The 24705-nt window shown below is 34.7% G+C and overlaps 2 protein-coding genes across 5 annotated transcripts; one reads left to right on the top strand and one right to left on the bottom strand.

Moving 5' to 3' along the window:
• Positions 1-1515: 1515 nt before the first annotated feature.
• LOC128251055 (uncharacterized) lies at positions 1516-19582 on the bottom strand. Of its 3 annotated transcripts, none has more exons than XM_052977374.2 (2): positions 19068-19582; positions 1516-3580 (listed from the first exon to the last, which is right to left on the bottom strand). In XM_052977374.2, the coding sequence occupies exon 2, from the start codon at positions 3324-3326 to the stop codon at positions 1683-1685; it is 1644 nt and encodes a 547-aa protein (XP_052833334.1). In that variant the 5' UTR covers positions 3327-3580; positions 19068-19582; the 3' UTR covers positions 1516-1682. The 3 variants fall into 3 exon arrangements, 2 of the variants coding, with proteins under 2 accessions (XP_052833334.1, XP_052833333.1); XM_052977373.2 differs by lacking the exon at positions 19068-19582 and adding an exon at positions 7108-7236; XR_016238733.1 differs by lacking the exon at positions 19068-19582 and adding an exon at positions 8157-8293 and having other exon boundaries at positions 3443-3580.
• Positions 8271-23316, top strand: LOC106868404 (uncharacterized). 2 transcript variants are annotated; one of them, XM_052977377.2, is made up of 2 exons: positions 8271-8408; positions 21817-23316. In XM_052977377.2, the coding sequence occupies exon 2, from the start codon at positions 22131-22133 to the stop codon at positions 23268-23270; it is 1140 nt and encodes a 379-aa protein (XP_052833337.1). In that variant the 5' UTR covers positions 8271-8408; positions 21817-22130; the 3' UTR covers positions 23271-23316. The 2 variants fall into 2 exon arrangements, with proteins under 2 accessions (XP_052833337.1, XP_014769124.2); XM_014913638.3 differs by lacking the exon at positions 8271-8408 and adding an exon at positions 19587-19741.
• The last annotated feature ends 1389 nt before the right edge of the window (positions 23317-24705 follow it).

Genomic DNA, 24705 nt, shown 5'->3' on the forward strand with positions numbered 1-24705 from the left:
TTTATATTTTTGGCTGTAAGTGCAGATGACCATAAGTCAAGAAGGTGTACTTAGTTTAGTGATCAATTTGTGCGCATGTTATCAATGTTTTGTGTGTATGTACACAATACTTGCACGTAATTGTGAATATAAATATATACATTGTTTCTCAAGTATTATATTTCGTTTTGGGGATTGTGTGTGTTCATATAGAAGTGTATGTATATATAGCTATGAATGCATTTATATGAATTTTCATTATGTTTTATCATTCCTTTTGCATATGTATGGATCTATTTCGTTTGGTTGCATTTCAAAAATATATAACTTCAAAGTTATCTCAAATAACAAAATATATCTGTGAATAGTTAAGTGACTTGTCTTAGTGAAGGATTTACTACAGATATCACAGAGATATGGCTTTTCTCCCGTATGAATACTTTTGTGAGTAGTTAAATGACCTGTTTGAGAGAACGAGATGCCACAGATATCACAATGATATGGCCTATCTCTGGTATGAATATGTACGTATTTAGCTAAGTAACGTGTGGCAGCAAACGGTTTACCACAGATATCATAGCGATGGGGCCGCTCTCCAGTATGAATACATGTGTTGTGTATAGTTAATTGACTTGTCTGAGAGAAGAATTTACCTGTATGAATGTACTTATGAGTAGTTAGGTCACTTCTCCGAGAGAATGATATTCCATAGATATCACAGTGATACTGTGTCTTTCCTGTATGTATGTATCTCATATAGATATAGAAACGTCAACTGTGGAGTGGTTGATATAGAAACCATGCCAGAACAGACAATAGGTACTGGTCAGGCCCCTGGGCTTACCATCTCCGGTCAAATTATCCAACACATGCCAGCATGGAAAATGGATGTAAAATGATGATGACATCTAAAGCCAAAATAAGAATAATTCCTGTGATGGAGCATATAAAACAGAATATAAATAAGGCATCATAAATTGTATATAAGGTAGCATACACATATTATATTACGTTATAATAGAATATGCTTTCTATATTTATTTGTAACAATGACTGCATAGTGTTATCTCTGATTTATTATAATACAATTCTGTTATTTACTCCAAATACATTGATAGTATCTTTTGTTTGTTGTATCCAGGGAGAGTGATTGTGCTAATATCATTAACACCTGCACTGGTTCAATTCCACTCCTTTAGTATATTGACATAGTGACTCTCCCTAGACCTCAACAACATTTGTTTCAACACACGAATTCACATAAAGGAGCTGGCAAATGAGATACAAAAACGAAGTATCACTTCTACCTTCTGGAATATATATGCTTTCTGAACAAATGTTTTTATTTAGAATATTACTGATTCAGTGTGTCATAAATGCAGATATAGTTGTGGTTGGGAGGTTGTTATCATGCAGAGTTATATCTTCTTTTCTATGTGAATATATTTACAGTTAAATACCATATTTTTATCGAACGAGTTGATACTGTTGAATTTTGTTTTCCATACACATATATACAAGTTTAGTAAGATGAGATTTCAAGACAATAATTTATTGCATATATCACATTAGGTTTTCTCTTCTGTATGAATACATTTATGACAAAAAAGGTCTGATATCAAGCATCATTTAAGACAGATACCATAGCAATATGGTTTCTCTACCATACAAAAATGTCAGTGGTTAGTTAACTTACTACAAAATTATTCACTAGTTATTGATGTGATATGGCTTTTATTGTCTCCTGAACAAATTCCTCTATGCTTAGATAAAAGTCTTCTTTCAGAGAAGGACTTACCACAGATATCACAGTTATATGGTTTCTCACCTGTGTGAATACGACTGTGTTTGTTTATATCACTACTTGTGAAGAATGATTTACCACAGATATTACAGTTATATGGCTTTTCTCCTGTATGAAAACGGTTGTGAATAGTTAAGCTACTTCTTGCAGAAAATGACTTACCACAAATATCGCAGTGATATGGCTTCTCTCCTGTATGAATGTGTTTGTGTTTAGTCACATCACTACTTTGAGAGAATGATTTACCACAGATGCCACAGTGATATGGTTTCTCTCCAGTATGAATATATCTGTGAATAGTTAAGTGACTTGTCTGAGTGAAGGATTTATCACAGATATCACAGCGATATGGCTTTTCTCCCGTATGAATACGTTTGTGAGTAGTTAAATGACCTGTTTGAGAAAACGAGATGCCACAGATATCACAATGATATGGCCTTTCTCCAGTATGAATACGAATATGTTTAGTTAAGTAACGTGCAGCAGCAAATGATTTACCACAGATATCACAGCGATGGGGCCGCTCTCCAGTATGAATACATGTGTTGTGTATAGTTAATTGACTTGTCTGAGAGAAGGATTTACCACAGATATTACAGTAACATGACTTCTCTCCTGTATGAATGTACTTATGAGTAGTTAGGTCACTTCTCCGAGAGAATGATATTCCGCAGATATCACAGTGATACTGTGTCTTTCCTGTATGTATGTATCTATGTACTGTTAAATTACTTCTTGCTGAGAATGATTTACCACAGATATCACAGTGATATGGTTTCTCTCCTGTGTGAACATGTTTATGTACAGCTAAGAGGTAATTTTGAGAGAATGATTTACCACAGATATCACAGTGATGTGGTTTCTCTCCTGTGTGAATATGTTTATGTACAACTAAGTGATCATTTCGAGAGAATGATTTACCACAGATATCACAGTTATATGGTTTCTCTCCTGTATGAATATGCTTGTGTTTATTTAAGACACTTCCTTCAATGAATGATTTACCACAGATATCACACTGGTATGGTTTCTCTCCTGTATGAATGCGTTTGTGAGTAGTCAAGTGAACTCTTTGAAAGAATGATTTACTACAGACATCACAGTGATATGGTTTCTCTCCTGTATGAATGCGTTTGTGTTTAGCTAAGTTACCCCCTTCAGAGAACGACTTACTACAGACATCACAGTGATATGGCTTCTCTCCTGTATGAATGTATTTGTGCTTTTTCATTTTACTTCCTTGAGAGAATGTTTTACCACAAATATCACAGTGAAATGGTTTTTCTCCTGTATGAGTACGTTTATGAATAGTTAGACTGTGTCTTACAGAGAAAGATTTACTACAGATATTACAATGATATGGTTTTTCTCCCGTATGACTTCGTTTGTGAGTAACAAGTCTACCTTTCCGAGAGAACGATTTTTCACACATATCACAGTCATATGATGTTTTACCTTTTTCTTCTTTTTCATCGTCAGAAAAATCAACCCATGTTGACTGTGTTTTAAATTCAGTCTCATTTTCATATAATTCAATTTCCATAGTTTTACTTTCTCACCAAAATATACAGATGTTTTTCTTTTGGTTCATATATTTTATTTCTAATGTGTCTATTGCTATATTGTTATCTTCTTGAATATCTGAAGATGTTGCCATCTAATTAAAATTACAAAAAACACCATCCTGTAAAGACTGCAGAAGTAATTCAATCGTATAAACTGGGTCCTATATGTTCTCTGTAAGTCTTCAAAAGATCTTAATGGTGTTCATGCATATGGTTTTTATGCCAATGTCATCTGAAACAACAAAGAAAGAGAACAAAATGTAGAGGATACTTAAAAATATAACAGATTCAATAGTGCAAATTTTACTGCATTTCTAAATTAATAAACTGTAGATAAATCCATTTATTCAGATTTTACTTTTTCGAGACTTCTGGCAATTTGCTGTGTTTGAGAACACGTCAAACTAACTGAAATGGTAGCTGTGACTAGTGCTGGTGATACGTGAAAGGCGCCTATGTCAGTGACATGTAAAAAGTGCTGCAGACATGTACAAGGCACCTATGCTGGTGACATGCACAAGGCACCCATGCTAGTGGAAAATACAAGGCACCCATGCTGGTGACACATAAAAGGCACCCATGCTGGTAGCATGTACAAGGCACCTGTGCTGGTGACACATACAAGGCACCCATGTTGATGGCACGCACAAGGCACCTGTGCTGGTGGAACGTACAAGGCACCCATGCTGGTGGCATGTACAAGGCACTTGTGCTGGTGGCACATAAAAGGCACCCTTGTTAGTGATACGTACAAGGCGCCCATGCTGATGGCACGTATAAGGGGCATGCTGGCAACATGTAAAAGACCCCAGTACATTGTGGAGTGGTTGGCAGTAGGAAGGGCATCCAGCTGTAGAAACCAAGCTGAAATAGACATGGAGCGTGATGTAGCTCTCCAGCTTATCAGTTCCAGTCAAACTATCTAATGGACACCAGCATGGAAAAATGGACACTAAATGATGGATTTATCATAAATTATGCAATATACCATATTTGTAAACTACAACTAACTCTTCTGCTAATGTCACGTTAAATATGTATTGATTATCTTTTAATTGTTCCAGTCATTGGACTTGTGTCTTTTCTGGGGCAGAGTCTAGAAGGGTGTTAAGCAGATTAACCCCACCCTCAATACTCATTTTCATCAGTCTCTTTTGCTGAACTGCTAAGTTACAGGGACATAAATAAACCAATAGCAATTGTGAAGCATTGAGGGCGTGGACACAAACACATTGATGTGTGTGTGTGTGTGTAGGGTATTTGGGCTAATATGTTTGGTGTAGTTAGTTAAAGCTGTCATAATTGAATGAACATAAATGTATTGTCACATGGCAAAGAATGGATGTAGCTAGCAAGAATTTACAAAAGTTTCTAAAACTTGATCACGTGATCGTCACTGACCAATCAAAATGTATCCAAAACAGATACTGATTTGAGCTGTGTTGTCTCTATAAAAACAAGACAATTCTTGAATTCCAGTCAGAAGCAAGGCAGCTGCAGTACAGTACCATGTCTTTCTATCTTAACTTTTGAAAGTCAGAGAAATCTTTGAAACCAGTTAAGTCTTGAAAAATTAAAAAATAAAATATCTAAAAGAACCTCTGTGCATTTTCAACTTCTTATATATATATATATTGTTTAACTGACAAATTAAACAAATGATCAATTAGTTAGTTGGTCAGATATTTAACTAACTGACTAACAATAAAGAAGTGATTTTGAACCAGTATGTATTTGTTATTTGTGTTATGACCCTCCCAAAGCACAACACACTATATTCTTTCACTTCTTTCAGTCATTTGACTGCGGTCATGCTGGAACACTGCCTCAAGGGATTTTAGTCAAACAAATCAATCCCAGGACTTATTCTTTTTTAAAGTTTAGTACTTATTTTATCGGTTTGCTGAACCACTAAGTTATGGAGACATAAACACACCAACACCAGTTGTCAAGTGGTGATGGTAGGACAGACACACACACACACACACATATATATATATATATATATATATATATATATATATATATACGACAGGCTTCTTTCAGTTTCTGCCTGCCAAATCCACTTGTGAGGTCTTGGTCAGCCCAAGGATATAGTAGAAGACTTGGGCAAGGTATCATGCAGTGGGATTGAACCCAGAATCATGTGGTTGGGAAGCAAGCTTCTTATCAAACAACCACGCTGTATATATATATATATATATATATATATATATAAAAACAAAAGTAAATGAGTATATGCATATATACGTACAGGTATGTGCATACCGACATCCACCTGTATGTATAGGTGCATATCTGGGTACAGGACATTGCAAACAAACGTAGACGAGAACACACGAGCCACATAGAGAACATTCTACTTCTTCAGCTACCCACGTTTTAACACCGGCGTTTCGACGAGCTTGATGCATCACACACCGGCTCATGTATATATATATATATATATATACATGAGCCGGTGTGTGATGCATCCACATTATCTACCAAATTCACTCATAAGGCATTGGTCGGCCTAGAACTACAGTAGGAGACACATGCCTAAGGTGCCAAGCAAGGGGACTGAAGTTAAAACCACGTAGTTTTGAATCAATCCTTACTGAATAAGTCTATAATGAAATGTGTACAAACTATCACCTTCCCAATTTATTTTTAAGATGGAAGGATATAGTTTGAGGCAAACCTGACAGCTATTTATAGTAGGTTGAACAACAATGTAGAGGCTTTTTTTCTTTTTCTAGCACCAAAACTCTCACCGAGAAAAACCTAAGAGAGGGGCATAGCATGAATTACGGCTCTCTTCTTTCTTAAATACAATACAAAAAAATTGTGATGCCTGTTATTATGCGTGTGTGTGAGCTCAACAATTTTCTTTTTCATATTAAATAACTATATAATCGTAATTTGTACACTCTGAAAGCTGTTTGTAGAAAATTTCATGAAAAAAAAAAAAAAAGCCCTTCCATTTTCCCAAAAGCTATGAAGAAACAAAGACGTCTAGTGTGAATTTTCCGAAACTCTTCACATCACCCTCGGAAAATATCCTTTTCAACACAGATTCCGATATAATCGAGATATACAATATTTGAAGCGTATTTGTAGAAAATGTCATTGGAAAACATCCATTTTTCTGAAAGTTATGAAAAAATGAAAGTCGTTTGTGAGGATAGGGGCCACACCCATGTGGAAGTATGCCCAATCATGAATATGACGTTTATAAAAACCATATATTAGTGTTCAATACGTATTATATGTTAGCTGTTTATAGTATACATACCAGTGTTCATTGTGAAATATCTTTAGTTTTAAAAGTCTACTTTGAGTAAAGATACGACTTTGAATAGAGCGGAAATTTAAACAAAAGAGTATCGCAAATATATTTGTTTTTTTCTAAATACAATAAAACACATGATACATAATATGACATTCGATTTCGAATTCTTTCGTGGCTAGAGTGTTTTTCAGAATATTTTTAAAACTAACTGATAGAAACTATACTAAAAATAACAGTCTCATCTTGAAGATTTATAATAAAAAAAACCAACATAGCACACATATAAAAGAAACTACAACACTATAGGATGTGCGTAGTGATTGAGAAATGTTTTATAAATGATATGGATATAATTGTGTGGCAGATGAGACGTTTTATAAAAGATATCTTATAACTGTGTGCGTTAGTTGAGAAATATTTTATAACGGATATCGTTATAACTGTTCGTTAAGGAACGTTTTATAAAGGATGTTATAAATACGTACGCGATAGTTGAAGAACCTTTTATAAAGGACATTGCAATAACTAAGGAATAATAAATCAAAAACTGTGTTTATCTGATACCACGACGGAACCGGAAATACGCCTATTACATCTGCAGCTCTATAAAGTTTAGGAGAAGTAACTCTCATTAGATCCCCTTACCTGGCTAACCAGAACCTTTATTCTAACTACATAGCTTCAAGTTTTCAAACAAAAATATGACATCGATTTTCCAGAACCTTTGGATCCAAGCTTTTCCAGATTACGGATTTTTCCGAACCAGGGATGGTCATATTGGTGAAGACATTCTAAATTAAGCAAATATGAAAAATTTTACTTAAATAATTAAGGCGGAGGGCTTGGCAGAATCGTTAGCACGCCGAGCGAAGCGCTTAGCGGCATTTTGTCTGTCTTCACGTTCTGAGTTGAAATTCCGCCGAGGTTGACTTTGCTTTTCATCCTTTCGGAGTCGATAAAATAAATATCAGTGAAACACTGGGATCGATGTAATCGATTTTCTCCTACCCCCGAATTTCAGGCATTGTGCCATACTAGAATGGATTATTATTATTATTATTAACTGCGAAATCATTATCACGCCAGGCGAAATGCTTAACAGCATTTCGTCCTTAATTATTGGATAAAATAAGCACCAATTGTAAAATTTGAAACCATTATTATTATTATTATTATTTCATATATGCGCAACACATTAGAGTGCCGAAAAATTCCTACAAGTAACCTTAGAGTCCAAATCTTCCTCCTGGCTGTCCCTAATAAAACTGTTTTCTGGAGTGGCCTAAAACCTAGTTTAGTGATACTCCATCTCCATCCATCTGCTTAAATCTTTAAGAATAATTTCTAATCAACTGATTTAAAAAAAACCCCGAAAAAGAGTGGAAATTGCGTGTATGCATATGTGTGTGCGCGTGCAATAATAAGATATTTCTGTGTTATCGTCAACAGTGTAATGATTTGGTATTGAGGTGATGATGATCGGGTGAACATGAATTCTGTTGAAATTTCAAATGAAAAATATTTATTTTTTTACCGTTGAAAAAAACATGGAACAATAGCGCAGGTATTCACATAACAATAATTAGAGGTTGAGTTTAGCAGTATGACAATATAATTGATTGGAATGATTTGGTTGATTCCAGGAGTTTGCTGATCCAGCTGTGGCGCTACCATCGCTGTTGTTGTTTACAGTCTTGACTGCTATGGTAACTGCTCTCTGGCTCTCCTCTGTTTAGAGGTTGAAATGTACAAAACATATTGCTGGTGTTCGTGTTGTGGCTGTGTGGTAAGTAGTTGTTTTTAGATGCTTTACAACTACCAAATAGTCTTCACGCACAAATGCATGCACACACACACATACAGACGTAAACCTGTATGTACACAATGGACGTCCATACCATTTCTGCGACCATATTCATTCGCAAGGTACTGATTGGCTTGGGGTTATAGTAGAAGACAATTGCGCAAATGTGTCGTGCAGTAGGATTAAGCCAGAAACCAGGTGGTTGCAAAAGTGAGCTTCTTAACTTCAGACCCCTATATCTGTACGAGTATGTGTGTGCACATATGAACCGTTGGTTTCACTTTCTGTACCTTGTAAACGCCCACCTTCTCTCATCCGTATCTGCTCAATACCCTCTCATCTTTCTACAGTTCCTTCCCTATTTATGCTACCTACCACTCATGAACTAATACAAAGAGTAAATCTGATGTTCAACCACCATCTCCACTACCATCTGCATCTCTGCAGTTCTTTCCTCCTGCCATCGCATTACTTTAGCAACAGGAGATCAATGTGTTAATATCCAATGAACCCTTGTCTTTTACACCTGCGCTGTTCTGTTGACACTCCTTGTTCTTCAAGTCACTTCCCAATTAATAGCCATCATTCTTCTACCAGTTACTCAAGATGGTGAGCTGGCAGAAACGTTAGCATGCCGGGCGAAATGCTTAGCGGTATTTCGTCTGCCGCTATGTTCTGAGTTCCAATTCAGCCAAGGTTGACTTTGCCTCTCATCCTTTCGGGGTCGATTAAATAAGTACCAGTTACACACTGGTGTCGATATAATCAACTTAATACGTTTGCCTGTCCTTGTTTGTCTCCTCTGTGTAGCCTCTTGTGGGCAGTAAAGAAATAAGAGACATTAGCACATTGGCCAAAATGCTCAGTGGTATTTTGTCTGTCTTTACATTCTGAGTTCAAATTCTGCCGAGGTCCACTTTGCCTTTCATACTTTTGGGGTCGATAAATTAAGTATCAGTTGCGTACTGGGGTTGATCTAATCAACTGGCCCCCTCCCCGCAAATTTTGGGCTTTGTGTCTAGAGTAGAAAAGATTCTTCTACCAGTTACTGACATTCATTGCATGCATTCATGCACATATACAAATACACGCATGAATAGACAAACACATGCACACACACACGTACCCACATGCACAAACATACTCATGGTCACACATACAAAAATACATACATACATGCATGCATATACACATACATAAATACACACACACATACGTACATATAACCAGAAATGACTGCCAAAAGTAGCAATAATTATCTAGGTCGTTCAATCTTTCTCAACCGACCAATGGGCTAATTGAATAAACCTATCAATAACGAACTCATAATGACTACTGGAAACAGGTGTTAGTCAAATTTACTTTGATAAAGAAATATGGAATGACCATTATTCATGCCTTGTCTTATATATATATATAGAGATTGGAGCCTGGTGTTGCCATCCGGTTTCACCAGTCCTCAGTCAAATCGTCCAACCCATGCTAGCATGGAAAGCAGACGTTAAACGATGATAATGATGATGATGATGATGATATATATATATATATATCTTATCATCATCATTGTTTAATGCCTGCCTTCCATGCTGGCATAGGTGAGACTGTTTGACAAGGGCTGGCCAAGCAGAAGCCTGCACCAGACTTCTGTATCGGTTTTGACAGGATTTTTACAGCTGGATGCCCTTCCTAACACCAACCATTCAGCAGAGTGGACTTAGAACTTTTACATGGCACAAGCACAGGCAAGGTCAGTTTTGGCAAGGTTTTTACAGCTGGGTGCTCTTCCGAATGCCAACCACTTTACAGTGTGGACTGGGTGCTTATAAGTGGCACCTGCATTGACAGGGTCACCAAGCACATACAAGACGCACAAAAAAAAAAAACACTTTTGAAGAAGGTGCTCTTGTGTTGGATGATGAAAGGTTATAGTGAGACAGAAACAGGTGTCTTGCTGTAGAAGAGGTACAAGGTTACCCGGCTGGAGGAGAGAGAGAGAGAGAAACTAGGAATGAAGACAGAAACAGGTGCGCTGCTGCAAAGGAAATATGTGGTTACCCAACCTGAAAGAAGTGTAGGAAAAGGAGAGAGAGAGATAGTAGGAGACAGCAGGATAGTGATGGTAGCAAAGTGCTGGGCATACTCACAAGGGATGGATATCAGAATATAAATGGGATTGTTGAGTAAAGTAGGAGAGAGATATAGATGGTGGCAAGTGCCAAGGAATATCCTTGAGGTTCGAACTCCATAATATAAATGGCAGGATATTGTGAAGGAAGTGTGATCAAAGAGTGTGGAGGAGGGAGGAATGAGTAGCGAAAACCTGGTTATATATAGAGTCAGCGGTGGGGGGAACTACTGGATAACAATGATACAGAGGACAGGGCAGTGAGACAGGATTGAGAGCTAGGCATATTGTATGAAGGAGGAAATGTGAGGAAGAGAGGAGATGTAGTTTGGTTTGTTGTAGAGTGTGTGAGAAATTTTCTTGTTAAGTGTGGGTGGGACATACAGCACTTTTAGAACTCAGTTTCGCTGACATAGATTTATATATATATATATATATATATATATCCAAAGTTTTAAATTTTTAAATTTAAGAGAGAGACTTGACGCTAATATCCATTATTAATGTAATTTATTAAATTACATTAATAATGGATATTAGCGTCAAATCTCTCTCTTAAATGTAAAAATTTAAAACTTTGGATATATAAACAAGGAGAACGATCCCTAAGGAGTCTAATTTAGATTTCTTTGCAGTGAAATCTCCTGCTATATTGGTAACGATTACATAGTTTTCTATGAAAAATTATATATACATATATATATATATATATATAATTAAGGTTCAGATTTAGATTCAAAATTGAATATGGTACTTATGTTTAGGCACTAAACATTCCAAAAACTAGGTGATCAAAAAATCAAAATAAGCAACACGGATTTCAAAGATGATTGCAGTATGCACGTTTCATGCTACTCCATTTATTTAAGTAATGCGAGCATTACATTAAATGCAATATGTAGAGCAATCTTCAGCTGCACGAAAATGCAGAAAATTACAGTAGAATAGACATATTATAATTGTGGCAACATTTCAAATCCAAGTGGGAGGAATACATAAAAATCCATCTTGACATAGCCAAGTCTATCAGGCTAGTAATTGGTTCTAGGCAAAAAATTCTAACTGTCTCTGATTTTATTGTCTCTTATCTAGTAGTAATAGTATAAGGGACAATCACTTCTAAGGAAAGGGAAGGTGTAAGCATTATGCATGGACATGGCTATAAAGGATATGGTTATAAATGTTTCTCTGGTCAGAGTGGCAACACTCTTATAGGTTGGGATTTTTTTACTACTATCAAAATGTTGAGGAATTAAACCCTAGGTATATAGGTCAAACAGGGCTTTTTCTTTAGTCTGAATAGAGCATCAGTATTGTTTTACAGATATCAAATAGTTTAACCAATATTTTAACAATAAGAGGTATGTTAATAATAATAAAATGAAATGTAATTAGTTTATACAAAAATCATGAAGTAATGTCAGTATAGAATTCAGAGGCTAAAGATAAGGTGTAAAGTCTAAGGATATTATGTATATTGGGTTCATGAAAACTATTTTGAATTATTTAAAAAGATGATTTTAAAATTTTAGCTGATATATATAATAATACTATTTTGAAGACACATAAAATGTAAGCTTTATTTTTATAATGTGAAGAAAAATGAGTATAGGATTTATATTAGTTTATAATAATGGGTTTACTAAGGTTTAAGGGACAGAAAAGAAAAAAAGATATTAGGAATTAACAAGGACATCCAATACAGGAACCTGATGATTGATTAAAAGTTTCATTAGTCATGAATTTGTTTCAAGATTAACATGGGCTAATTAAAGAATATCAATTGAATCAGGATTAGATTAATTTTGGGCATAAGGATTAGATTTATTTAAGTTAAAAATACAAAATAAAAAAAATAAACAAGACACCATTGCTGCAAGCCCTGGAATAATGTAATAATAATGATTCTTTTAAAGTCAAGCATTAAATAAAGTAAAAACTTATGAAAATTTCCTATTCTTATAAGCTATATAGGGTTAAGATACATATTGAGAAACTAACAGCATTAGCAGAAGTGGTGTGAAAAAATATCTTCTATGGAGTAAAGTTGAAATCTTATTTATCACAAGTAGATTAAATGTTAAGGTGAGAGATCAGGAATATATGTTATAAAGGTTCAATTTCCAATTTAAAATATGTTCTAATTAATAGCCCTAGATGACCATGGTAGAAGTTAAAATACTATAATTTGATAATTTTAACTACTTTATAAAACTACTTTTTAAAAAATTTAAAAGTGCGAGTAGAGCAGTGAACACACGATACCCTGAGGTCTAATCTATTATTGATTAGATTAGGATTATTTCTAAGTTTAAAAATTTCATATATTTCCATAGAACATAATTCACATCCATATCTATTATTTCTATAAGGTTGAGCTTTTCTTATAATTTCCCATTTAAGGCTAAAATTAATACCATTATCTTTTAACTCCCAAATTTTACTTGCCAATGTCGTACTATTTGCCTTATGTCTAAGTCTAAAAGAGGACCTATGGTTATATATTCTCTGTTTCACATTAATACTACATCCTATGTAAATATAATTCTCGGTTATTGTACTAATAATGCATCTGTATACTACGTTACGGGTGCAACAAATTCCTAATAAAGGACAATGGGACTTATTTCTGCAGTTGCACATAGTGGTGCTATCAACCCCACCTATATTATTTCTAATATCTCTATTATTATTATTACTACAATTATTTACACTAATATTATTTATCCCTTCATCAATTCCACTATTAGGTATATTTTAATCATTTCCATCATTATTTAACTCGTTTCCTGATGTGCTATCAGTTAGAATTATTCCTCCAACATTGGGCATATTGATATTATATGAACCAAGTCCCTGATTCCTATTATTTTCATTGGAGTTGAGCCTATCATCAACTTCAGTTAAAACCGCAACATCATTACTGTTGCATTCTATTTGTTGGTTAAAATTATGGTTGGCAGGACTAAGCATATTGTTATTATCCTCATAATTTCTATTGTCATTGTTATTTTCACTTCTATTTATATAATTATTAGTAGTATCATTATTGGTATTTGCTAGATTATTATTTGTATTACTATTCATATAACCATATCCACTATTTTTAACTTCATTGATTCTAGCTGACCTGATATTCTTTTTGTTTAACCTTGCTATGATTGTACCTACATTAGGAAGGGTAGAGTAAGAAATTCGGACTGTATGACAAGAGAAAATTCTACTATATCTGTGGGAAGAAGGGAAATTTTTTTGTAAAATATTCATAAATTTTTTGTAAATATTTGTGGATATTGCACAGTTGAAGGGGATATTTAACCAGATAGAGTTTTTATTTTTTCTCTTAAATTTATTGCGTGGGTGAGTATGGGGTATACTTTGATTACTATTACTTCCCAGAACAATATTATTATTATGATTGGTAGTTCTTTTAGTTGTGGGATACTTCTTATTTATATCATTAGTTTTGCCATTACTGTCTACTAACATTGGTTTATTACTAGTGTTAGCATGTAGTCTACTATTAAAATGTACTTTATTACTTTTCTTATTAGTTAAATTTTTAGGCATTTAGGGTTGTTTTCTATTTGGTCCATTATTACTACTACTTAAGTTATTAGGTTTGTTATAACATCTATGACTATTATTATTATTATTACCATTATTATTGTTGTTATTATTATTATTATTATTATTATCTGCATCAAGGAGAGATGTCCTACCAGGACTAAGAAAATAAATTTTGGGGGCATATCCAGCTTTAGACAAAGCCACATTATAGTAGTTTGAATTAGAGTTAAATATATCAATGTTAGAAGATAATCTAGTAATTCTCTCAGAAATACTTTTAACTATCGAATTTAATACATTTGGTGGATGATTGGAAAATCTACTTACATATCTAGTAACTTCATTCTCTTTTCTAGCTTCTATGTTAAGAGTGGTGTCTAAAAAAATTACAATCTTATTACCATATTCGTATGTAATATTTAAGTTAGAACTTCTAAAAAATTTTCTAATTTTCTTTCTTATTCTCTCAATGAATGATTTATTATTACTAGGGATGATGAATAAAGCATCATCCCTATATAGACCACCTTTTAGCTCCGGGATTTCTTTGTTTAAGCAATATAAGAGGTAAGCTCCTACTAGATTTGTAACCTCAGCCGAATTGCTCGACCCCATTGGTACATCAAAATTTTCTGGGGTATCGGCTCTAGTCCAGAGCTTGCTATCAAATTCAATAATAGTTCTTCTAGCTAACAAAATAATGTCTATCTTATCCCTAGTAATGAGGGAGCGATTCATAGCAAAAATGAGAGCCTTATTTAGGAGAATAGGGGATATGCTAGAATAATAGTTATTTATATCAAACTGAATAAACGAAAAGTTACCAGTGTTGTCAATAGATTTAAACCAGTTTAGTGCTTCTTCAGTATTATTCCATAACTTTAAGGATAAATTAGGAATTATAAGAGGTAAAATATTGTCTAGTATAAGTTTACTAAGTCTGTCAATGTCAGACCTAGATGGGCAAATGAGCCTCACAGTCGGGTTATCCTGGAAGTTCTTCTTGTGGTCTTTCAAATTAATCCTAGGTTCAGCTGGAACCAGTAGTTCAGTTCTATCTATTAAGTCATAGTCCTGCATAATTTTCTTGATCTTTAAATTAATCTCCGATAGATTTCTTTTAGAGGTTATTTTGTATTTGGAGTTAAGTTCCTTCATGATAAGTTTTTTGTAAGTAGTATAATCCAGTCTGTACAAATTTCCAGTTTTGTCAGCAGGGACTAGAATACCCGGTTTATTCTGTATCGACTTGATGAATTCCTTAAGCTTTCTTAGATGTAAATTTTTCTTAATATATACATTTTATAGGCTGACCAAAATACTCTCATAGAATGTGACCAAATAAAGTTTATTTTTCAACATAGTCTCCACTTGCAATACATACACTTCTTCCATCGGTTTTGCAGTGCTTGGATCACGTTGGTGAAGAAGCTTCTATCCTGTTGGTCCAAAATGTCATCAACAACAGATATGACATCATCATCACTGTGATACTGGTTCCCAGCCAAGTGTTTTTCCTGTTGGCGAACAGATGATAGTCAGATGGGTCCAAATGAGTAGAATGGGGATGGTGATCAACTAGTTCAAAACCACACTCACACATAGCAACCATTGAAACCAAGGACATATTTGCCGCAGCATCGTCCTGATGAAAGAAGACCCCTTTCATCAATTTTCCCAGGCATTTGGTAACCGCCTCAGCAGGTTGGCATAGTACTGTCCATTGATGATGTGGACCATTTGAAGATAGTCAATAAGCACAACGCCTTTTGCATACCAAATAACTGAAACCATCACCTTCTCTGCAAATGAAATGACCTTGGTCTTCTTTCAAGCAGGTGAGGAGGGGTGTTTCCACTGGATGGAATGTCTCTTTGTCTCTGGCTAAAAGGGAAGAACCTAACACTCATTATAGGTGAGGAAACGTTGAAAGCGACCAGCTGAAACTTCCTCAAACAATGTCAGATTTTCCCGTCATGTGATTAGCCTGGTGCACTTTTGATAGGTATCAGAAAATGTGGCACCCATCAAGCAGAAAACGTTGTCATACAATGTTCATTGTGTCAGATATTCTCAATTCTCTTATGGCATATGCTAATAGCATTGGCTATTTGATTTATAGTCAATCGTCTGTTATCCATTCACATGTGGCGAAGACAATCAATGATTTCCTTGATGGCAGCAGGTTCAGGACTTCCAGACCTTGGGTAACCTTCAACACTCTCCTTTCCCCTCCTAAATTCAGCTGCCCACTTTTGCACTGTTGATAAAGCTAAAGTGTTATCCTGTAATGTAGCAACCATGTTACCATGAATGTCCTTGGGGGCTAAAGCCTCTTTCTGAAGTACTTGATGATATCACAATACCAAATTTTGCCTATTTTCAAAAGAAGTTGCTACTAGTTACTTCTGAAGTCTTCTTTGAACAGTCAGATGTCAATTTACCTGAAAGGAAACAATGCAGTTATTAATATGTAGAGTTGAAATGAATGCATGCAAGATTTCAGCCTATGAACTTTTCAATCCACCCTCGTACTTATTGGTTGAGCTGATTCACTTTTTAAAATATTTAGTTAAGAGAACCATATTAGTTTCATAACATAGCCATGGGGTTTGCTGTTTTAATGCATTTAAAAATTTTATAAAAGATGTACAAAAAATTAGATACCTCATTTATTCATGTAGTGAGAACACCACATGTAGTGAGAAAGTCTAAAATGAAATTCCATTATGCAGCTGAGGAGTACATTTTCATTGTAAATTCTATGTGGTGTTCTCACTACATGAATAAATGGAGCTTGTACGAAACGTACGTACTGCTATAACCTATTGAATTTTTGTTGCTTAACTTCAAATTTTATTCACCAAATCTCTTGATTTTGTTTTTGGTTTTTACCCAACCAAATTCTGGTGCCTCAAACATTTTAAGTACCACATTTAATCTTTTGATTAAATCTATATTATTATACCTCATTTATAAAATTAGATACCTCGTTTATAAATTAATTCAGTTGTTTGATCTTTCAGGGCAAATATGTTTATCACATTCTCATAGAAATCTGCTTTAATCAGGTGTTGAAATCTTTTTCAATTGATATGAGCCAACCATGAAAGTCTTTCCTCACCTGTTGTATTTCTTTGCGAAGTTTTAATTCTCTTCCATGCAGAAAAAGGACCACTCGACAGAGGCAGTTTTAGACGGAATTATCAAAATAAGATTGAAGAGTTCTGACATAGCTTCAATCAGATCATTACTCACACATTGCTTTTTAAGATCTTGCATAGAATACAGAACATTTAATTCATTCTGTAATCGTATTATGTAAAAAACAAAAAAAAAAAAAAAACATAAGTGGTTTTTAAAGAATTTAAAGCTTCTGCTCTCTTTACTCTTTTACTTGTTTCAGTCATTTGACTGAGGCCATGCTGGAGCACCGCCATTAGTCGAGTAAATCGACCCCAGGACTTATTCATTTTAAGTTTAGTACTTATTCTATTGGTCTCTTTTGCCGAACCGCTAAGTTACGGGGACGTAAACACACCAGCATCGGTTGTCAAGCAATGTTGGGGGACAAACACAGACACACAAACATAAACACACGCATATATATATATACATATATACGATGGGCTTCTTTCAGTTTCCGTTTACCAAATCCACTCACAAGGCTTTGGTCGGCCTGAGGCTATAGTAGAAGACACTTGCTCAAGGTGCCACGCAGGGGGACTGAACCCTGAACCATGTGGTTTGTAAGCAAGCTACTTACCACACAGCCACTCCTACGCCTGAATTCTGGAATTTTGTTTTGCAATATTCTTCACTTTTGCTGAAATTGAAAAGTACTATGAATTTAAGCACTTCTGAAGATGAGTAATTGGCAGTCTGTCGGTTACGACGAGGAGGGTTCCAGTTGATCCAATCAACGAAACAGCTTGCTCATGAAATTAACATGCAAGTGGTTGAGCACTCCACAGACATGCATATCCTTCAAGTAGTTCCCAGGGAGATTCAGCATAACACAGAATGTGATAAGGCTGGCCCTTTAAATTACAGGTACAACTTATTTTTGCCAACTGAGTGGATCGGAGCAATGTGAAATAAAGTGTCTTGCTCAAGGACACAATGTACCATCGGTTTCGAACCCACGAGCTTACGATCGTGAGCCGAACGCCTCCAACCACTTAGCCACGCGCCTGCACGTTAAGGATGAGTATCGGGTTTTTAATTGGTCGAATTTTGTTGTAGAGCATTGAATGATGTTGTTAGAGATCAACAGATTTATTCCGGGATCTTTTAATTTCGATTCCATATTTTCCCCTAACATATCAAATATTGAAAAGTCATCGAGTTTATTTTCGCGCACGGTACTAGTTTTATCAATGTGCTCTTTGCAATACACTGCCACAACTCTTAGTCTGAAGGATTTTAAATAAGATATCAGTGACAGAAAATATGCCAGTAAATACTTCTAATAAAAATAAGAAATCGGGAGTTTTTAAATTCTGTAAGCAGAATTTAATGTGGTCTGAATCCATGCTTCATGATTTTCGATGATGTTTTCAAAAAGGCTGATTATGAAATTACAATTTTCTTTAATACAAAGAACAAGATGTGAGGAGCAGGTCCACCTAATTCCTGTAGCTTTCGGAAGTCATTTTTATCAGTATGTTATCTAACGCATTATCCCTTTTAGATGATTGTGTAAGAATGTACCTAGTCCATTTATTATAGGAATACACACACACACACACACACACACACACATATATATATATATATATATATATATATATATATATATATATATATATATATATATATATATATATATATATATATATATATATATTGCATTCGTTTATAGCAGAGCATACTTGCGAAATAACTAAATTCAGGACAGGTGCACAACAACGAACAGAGATCGCACATTCATATTTCTTTCTTACCTTTGACTGCAACCCATTTAATTGTCTTGCCATTGGTAGCAGCACCACCATAGGTTTGTGCAGTTAATTTGTTCCCACACTTCCACGTTTCAATGCATTTAAAAACGTTCAGATCTGATTGATCTGCACTAACATCATTAAAATTGATAAATCGTTCTTTAATAACACAATCTTTTGTAACATAACGTAAAACAGATTATTCATCTACAAGAGTAGCAACGAATTTAGCCTGCTTCAGGCAATTTTGTATTTCATCCAACATAACTTTTTTGAACTGCATCGATCAAGTCATTTTGAATTTTGTCTGAGAGACCTGAGAAAACAGAAGCAATATCAAAATGGCTTGTCAAATTTTCGTCATATTTCCCTATTAAATATAAGAGTTCTTTATAAATTCTGCGATTATTGGATTCTTTACATTTAAAATGACCCCGAAATGATAATTCCTGGAGACGGCAATTGTCCGAAGACGAAGAAAACACCATGCATATGTGTATATGCATGCTTGTATATGTGGGTGTGTATGTATACTTATAAAGAGAGCTATCGTTCTTACGCATGCGCAATACAATTGATTTCCATTTCCTTAATATTTAAACCATGTTACCTTCTTGTTTGACATCTTCCTCAATTATCACTCGGTATTATAATAATATCAATTATAAAATATTTCTGTAAGTATTAAAGACCCAATGTATTAATTCTCTTTATTGTTGTAGATTACCTGATTTCTTACCGACCCGCACCACAAACTGTACCCCTTTGGTGTTGCTAGTCAGACGTCGATGTTCTATTACTAACTACATTGTCTATAATCGGTTGTTGAACATATTTAAAGGCTATCTTGGTCTCTCTCTCTCTCTCTGTATATATATATATATATATATATATATATATATATATATATATATATATATATATAAATATATATATATATATATGTGTGTGTATGTATATAGCGGCAGTAAACAATACGCACACGACCCGTTTTCTGCGTAACAAAAAACCCTAATCCTAAACACCGGGTGTGCGTATTCTTTACCTTCGCTTATATATATATATATATATATATATATATATATATATATATATATATATATATATATATAGCTGCAGCACTTATAATGAAACCACACATAGCCAAACTAATCTTGGGTATTCTGAATAAGCGCATCGAGCCATTCTTTCGCTTGAACCCTGATTTTCGTCAAACATGATCATATGATTGTTTATTAATTTCCGTAAATCTTTATTACCTCTTTATTTTTGTATTCAGGAGGCGATCTTTCGTTTTCAGTATCAGAGTTGCCAAATATCTTCGTTGTGTGTGAGAGCGTGTTCTGTTTTTATATAATTATGTGCGTGGAATGTAGATATAACAATAAACACAATGTCGCATTTTAAACTAGAGAAAAGCCTTGCATATTTGTTCTTACCTGCTTCATTTGTGTATGTTTAAAATGCGACATTGTTTGTCTTATATCTACATTCCACACACATAAAAACAGAACACGCTCGCGCACACACGCATACACATACTCACACACACACACGTACACCCATTAGTTTTCTGTTCCACTTCAATACATCAAACAAAACAAGCACGCACACGTACACAGGAGTGTTTACAGTTGACAAAGCAACATGAGCACATGCTCACGTGCTCAACTCTGATACTGGAAACGAAAGATCGCCTCATGACCTTTGGAAGGCGACATTTGCTTTGAAGTGAGAGCAGAAATTGAAAGAGAGGAGAAAGTGAAAGTTGTGTGTACGTGTATATGAACTGAACGTGTGTGTGAGTGAGAGAGATAGTATGTGTGTGAGTGAGTGAAGATGTGCGTTGTGATGATGTGTGGAAGGTGACATTTGCTTTGAAGTGAGAGCAGAAAGTGAAAAATGTATGTATGTGTATATGAAATGGATGTGTGTGTGTGTGTGTGTGTGTGAGAGAGAAAGTGAGTGAAGGTGTGTGTTGTCATGTATGTGTAAGTGGCACTCACTCTTTCTCACACACACATACAAAAAAATGCATATGTATTTATGTATGTACGTGTGAGAGAAAGAGAGCGAGTGAGTGCCACTTATACATGCAAAAAAATACATACATGACAACATACACCTTCACTCTCTCTCTCTATCTCTCATACATGCACACAAAAAAGATGTATGCATATGTATTCATGTATGTATGTGTATATGAAAGATGTGTGTGAGAGAGAGAACGCAAGTGGGTGCCACTTACACATACATGCAAAAAAATACATACATGACAACACACACCTTCACTCTCTCTCTCTCACACACACATTCATTTCATATACATACAGTAATCCCTTGCCATATCATGGTTCACCTATTGTGGTTTATTATTTAAGCTTATGTCAGTGCCTCCGTGGTATTGTTTTGCGTTTATAATAAGATAAATATATACAAATTATAAAAACAAAAAAAAAAAAAATACCTAATATCTCATTGAAATCTCAGAGCTATGATTTAATGCATGATTAATTCAAAACAATGTGATTAAAAAGCATTACAGTTGACAAAATAATTTGAATGTTAAAGAGTTAAAGAAAAAATGTATTTGTTGAAGAATCCATGATTTTCAAATTCCTTACTCCATTTCTTTGGATAATTGCAAATTTTCTGATAAAGGCTTATTGCTACAGTTTATTCATAGAAGTCTAGTAAAATTTCAACTATTGTATATCTAAATCTTATATCCATTATTTCTCTGTTGTTTCAGGTTATCAAACGACGTTGGCCCCAGTGAACTGTTGACATCACATGTCATATTTATTTGTCATCTTTTTCTAAATTACCCGAGGAAGATATTATGTAGAACAAATATAACTTTGTTTATATAAACCTATGGTGAATTATTTCTTCTGAACTGAGATTAATAATAACATTTCCCTTCTTTATTGTTAGGAATGTTTACAAGATGGTTTTGTATTCTAATTAAATCTGGACAAATTTGCAGTATCTTCAGATATTGACAAAGATCACAGTGGATGGAAATATAGTAAAAGTCATATTTCAGACGAATAACATATAAAAATGAAAAAAAGTACATCATCACGTTTTCTCAAGAGGAGAGAAATTATGGAAAATGAATTTTGTGAGAAATTTAAAACAGATTCTAAAAGTATTGCTTTTCCTGTTGATATAAAGAAAGAGAAAAGAAAAGTATCATACCACTGTGATATCTGTAGTAAATCGTTCTCTCAAAAAAGCAACCTTACCACTCACAAACGTATTCATACAGGAGAGAAACCATATCACTGTGATATCTGTGGGACATCATTCTCCCTAAATCATCACTTAATAACTCACATACGTATTCATACAGGGGAGAAACCATATTGCTGTGATATCTGTGGTAAATCATTCTCTCAAAACAGTAACCTCATAATCCACAAGCGTATTCATACAGGAGAAAAACCATATCATTGTGATATCTGTGGCAAATCATTCTCTCAAAGTGGGTACTTAACTACTCATAGACTCATTCATACTGGAGAAAAAACATATCAGTGTCACGTATGTGACAAATCATTCTCTGGAAGTAATAGCTTAGCTATACACATACGTATTCATACAGGAGAGCAACCATATCAGTGTGATATCTGTGGTAAGTCATTCTCTCAAAATGAACAATTAATTAATCACAAACGTATTCATACAGGTGAGAAGCCATACCACTGTGATATCTGTGGTAACTCATTCTTTCAGGGAAAGTCTTTAATTACACACAAACGTATTCATACAGGAGAGAAGCCATATCACTGTGATATCTGTGGTAAATCATTCTCTCGGGGAAATGTTTTAACTATTCACAAACGCATTCACACAGGAGAGAAGCCATATCGCTGTGATGTCTGTGGTAAATCATTCTCTCATAATGATAGCTTAACTAGTCACAAACGCATTCATACAGGAGTGAAACCATATCACTGTGATATCTGTGGTAAATCATTCTCTCATGGAAATACTTTAACAACTCACAAACGTATTCACACAGGGGAAAAGCCATATCATTGTGATATCTGTGATAAATCATTCTATGGAAGTAGTACTTTAACTAAACACAAACGCATCCACACTGGAGAGAAACCATATCTCTGCGATATCTGTGGCAAATCATTCTCTCAAAAAGGTCACTTAAGTCAACATGTAAGTATTCATACAGAACAGTAACTGTATAGTGTGTACACCAAGTTGAAGTAAATTATAACACAGCAAATCTATGTCTTTGTTTTTCATCATAAAACGTCCTCCTTCCATGCTTGCATGGGTTGGATAGTTTGACAGGGGCTGGCAAGGCAGAAGCTGGATGCCCTTCCAAACACCAACCACTTTACAGTGCAGACTGAGTGCTTTTTGAGTGGTGCCAACACTGGGGAAGGTGATCTTATGTCAGATGATGAAAGGTTAGAGTGTGACAAAATAAAAAGAAATATACACAGTATTACAAAACAAATGCTATAAAAACACACTAATTACCTCAGCCTGTCACTTGCTTACCAGTAGAGAGCTTCAACAACTGCTCTGCTTGATTATCACGTAGCAACTGACCATTGGGCCATTACTAAGCTCTATACTCAGTGTTGCCTACTCAGGATAAATTTTATAATAGAAATGGGTGAGAAAAAATGAAATATAGGGGTTTTTGGTTATACAAAATCTGGACATGATAGAGAAATTTAGACATTGGATCTGAAATTATCATCAGAGATTTGGTAGGAATCAGTGGTTCACATGTCTGTAACATAAAAAGGAAGTTGAAATTTGTTGCCATTCATCTAATTCTCAACGATTTAGCTATATAACTTTCCATCAGCATTTTTCTTTATCAAGGCGGTGAGTTGGCAGAGACGTTAGCACACCAGGCAAAATGCTTAGCAGTATTTTGTCTGTCTTTATGTTCTGAGTTCAAATTCTGCCAAGGTTGACTTTGCCTTTCATCTTTTCAGGGTTGATAAATTAAGTACCAGTTGCATACTGGAGTCGATCTAATCAACTGGCCCCCTCCCCAAGAATGTCAGGCCTTGTACCTAGAGTGGAAAAGAATATTGATCTAATGACCAATTTGCTTCTTATATGTTCCAGTAACCTACTGTAATAAATAGTTTGAAGGTGTTCCCGTCATGATCATCCAGTCAGAATATTACTAGAGGATGTTCAGAATTAACTGATCACTACCTCATGGAAAACAAAAAGGGTACAGAATTAGGAGTGGGGTGCATGTTGGAGTACATACATAAATTTAAACTTTTTGAATGAAAAGTTTTTTCACAATTGCTATTAATGTTGTATATAAGCCAGGAATACCAAAACATGAAGGAAAAAACCCACCTAATTCATTGCCCTTTTCCTTCCGCATGAAATTGTCATAAATATTCCACAAGTCTGTTTATGGGGTCGATTCATTCGACTAAAAATTCAAGGTGGTGACCCAGCATGCTGTAGTGTAATGATTGGAACAAGTAGAAGATGTACGATATATATAATAATAATAATTATTAGAACATAGCATAGCATTACCTTTATTTCCTTTATATATATATATATATATATATATATAGCTTCAAATGGACCTACACATGTTTCTACTACATCGATTATGATATCT

This window comes from Octopus bimaculoides, chromosome 28, assembly GCF_046866305.1.
Source record: "Octopus bimaculoides isolate indiv1 chromosome 28, ASM4686630v1, whole genome shotgun sequence".
Lineage (NCBI taxonomy): Eukaryota > Metazoa > Mollusca > Cephalopoda > Octopoda > Octopodidae > Octopus > Octopus bimaculoides.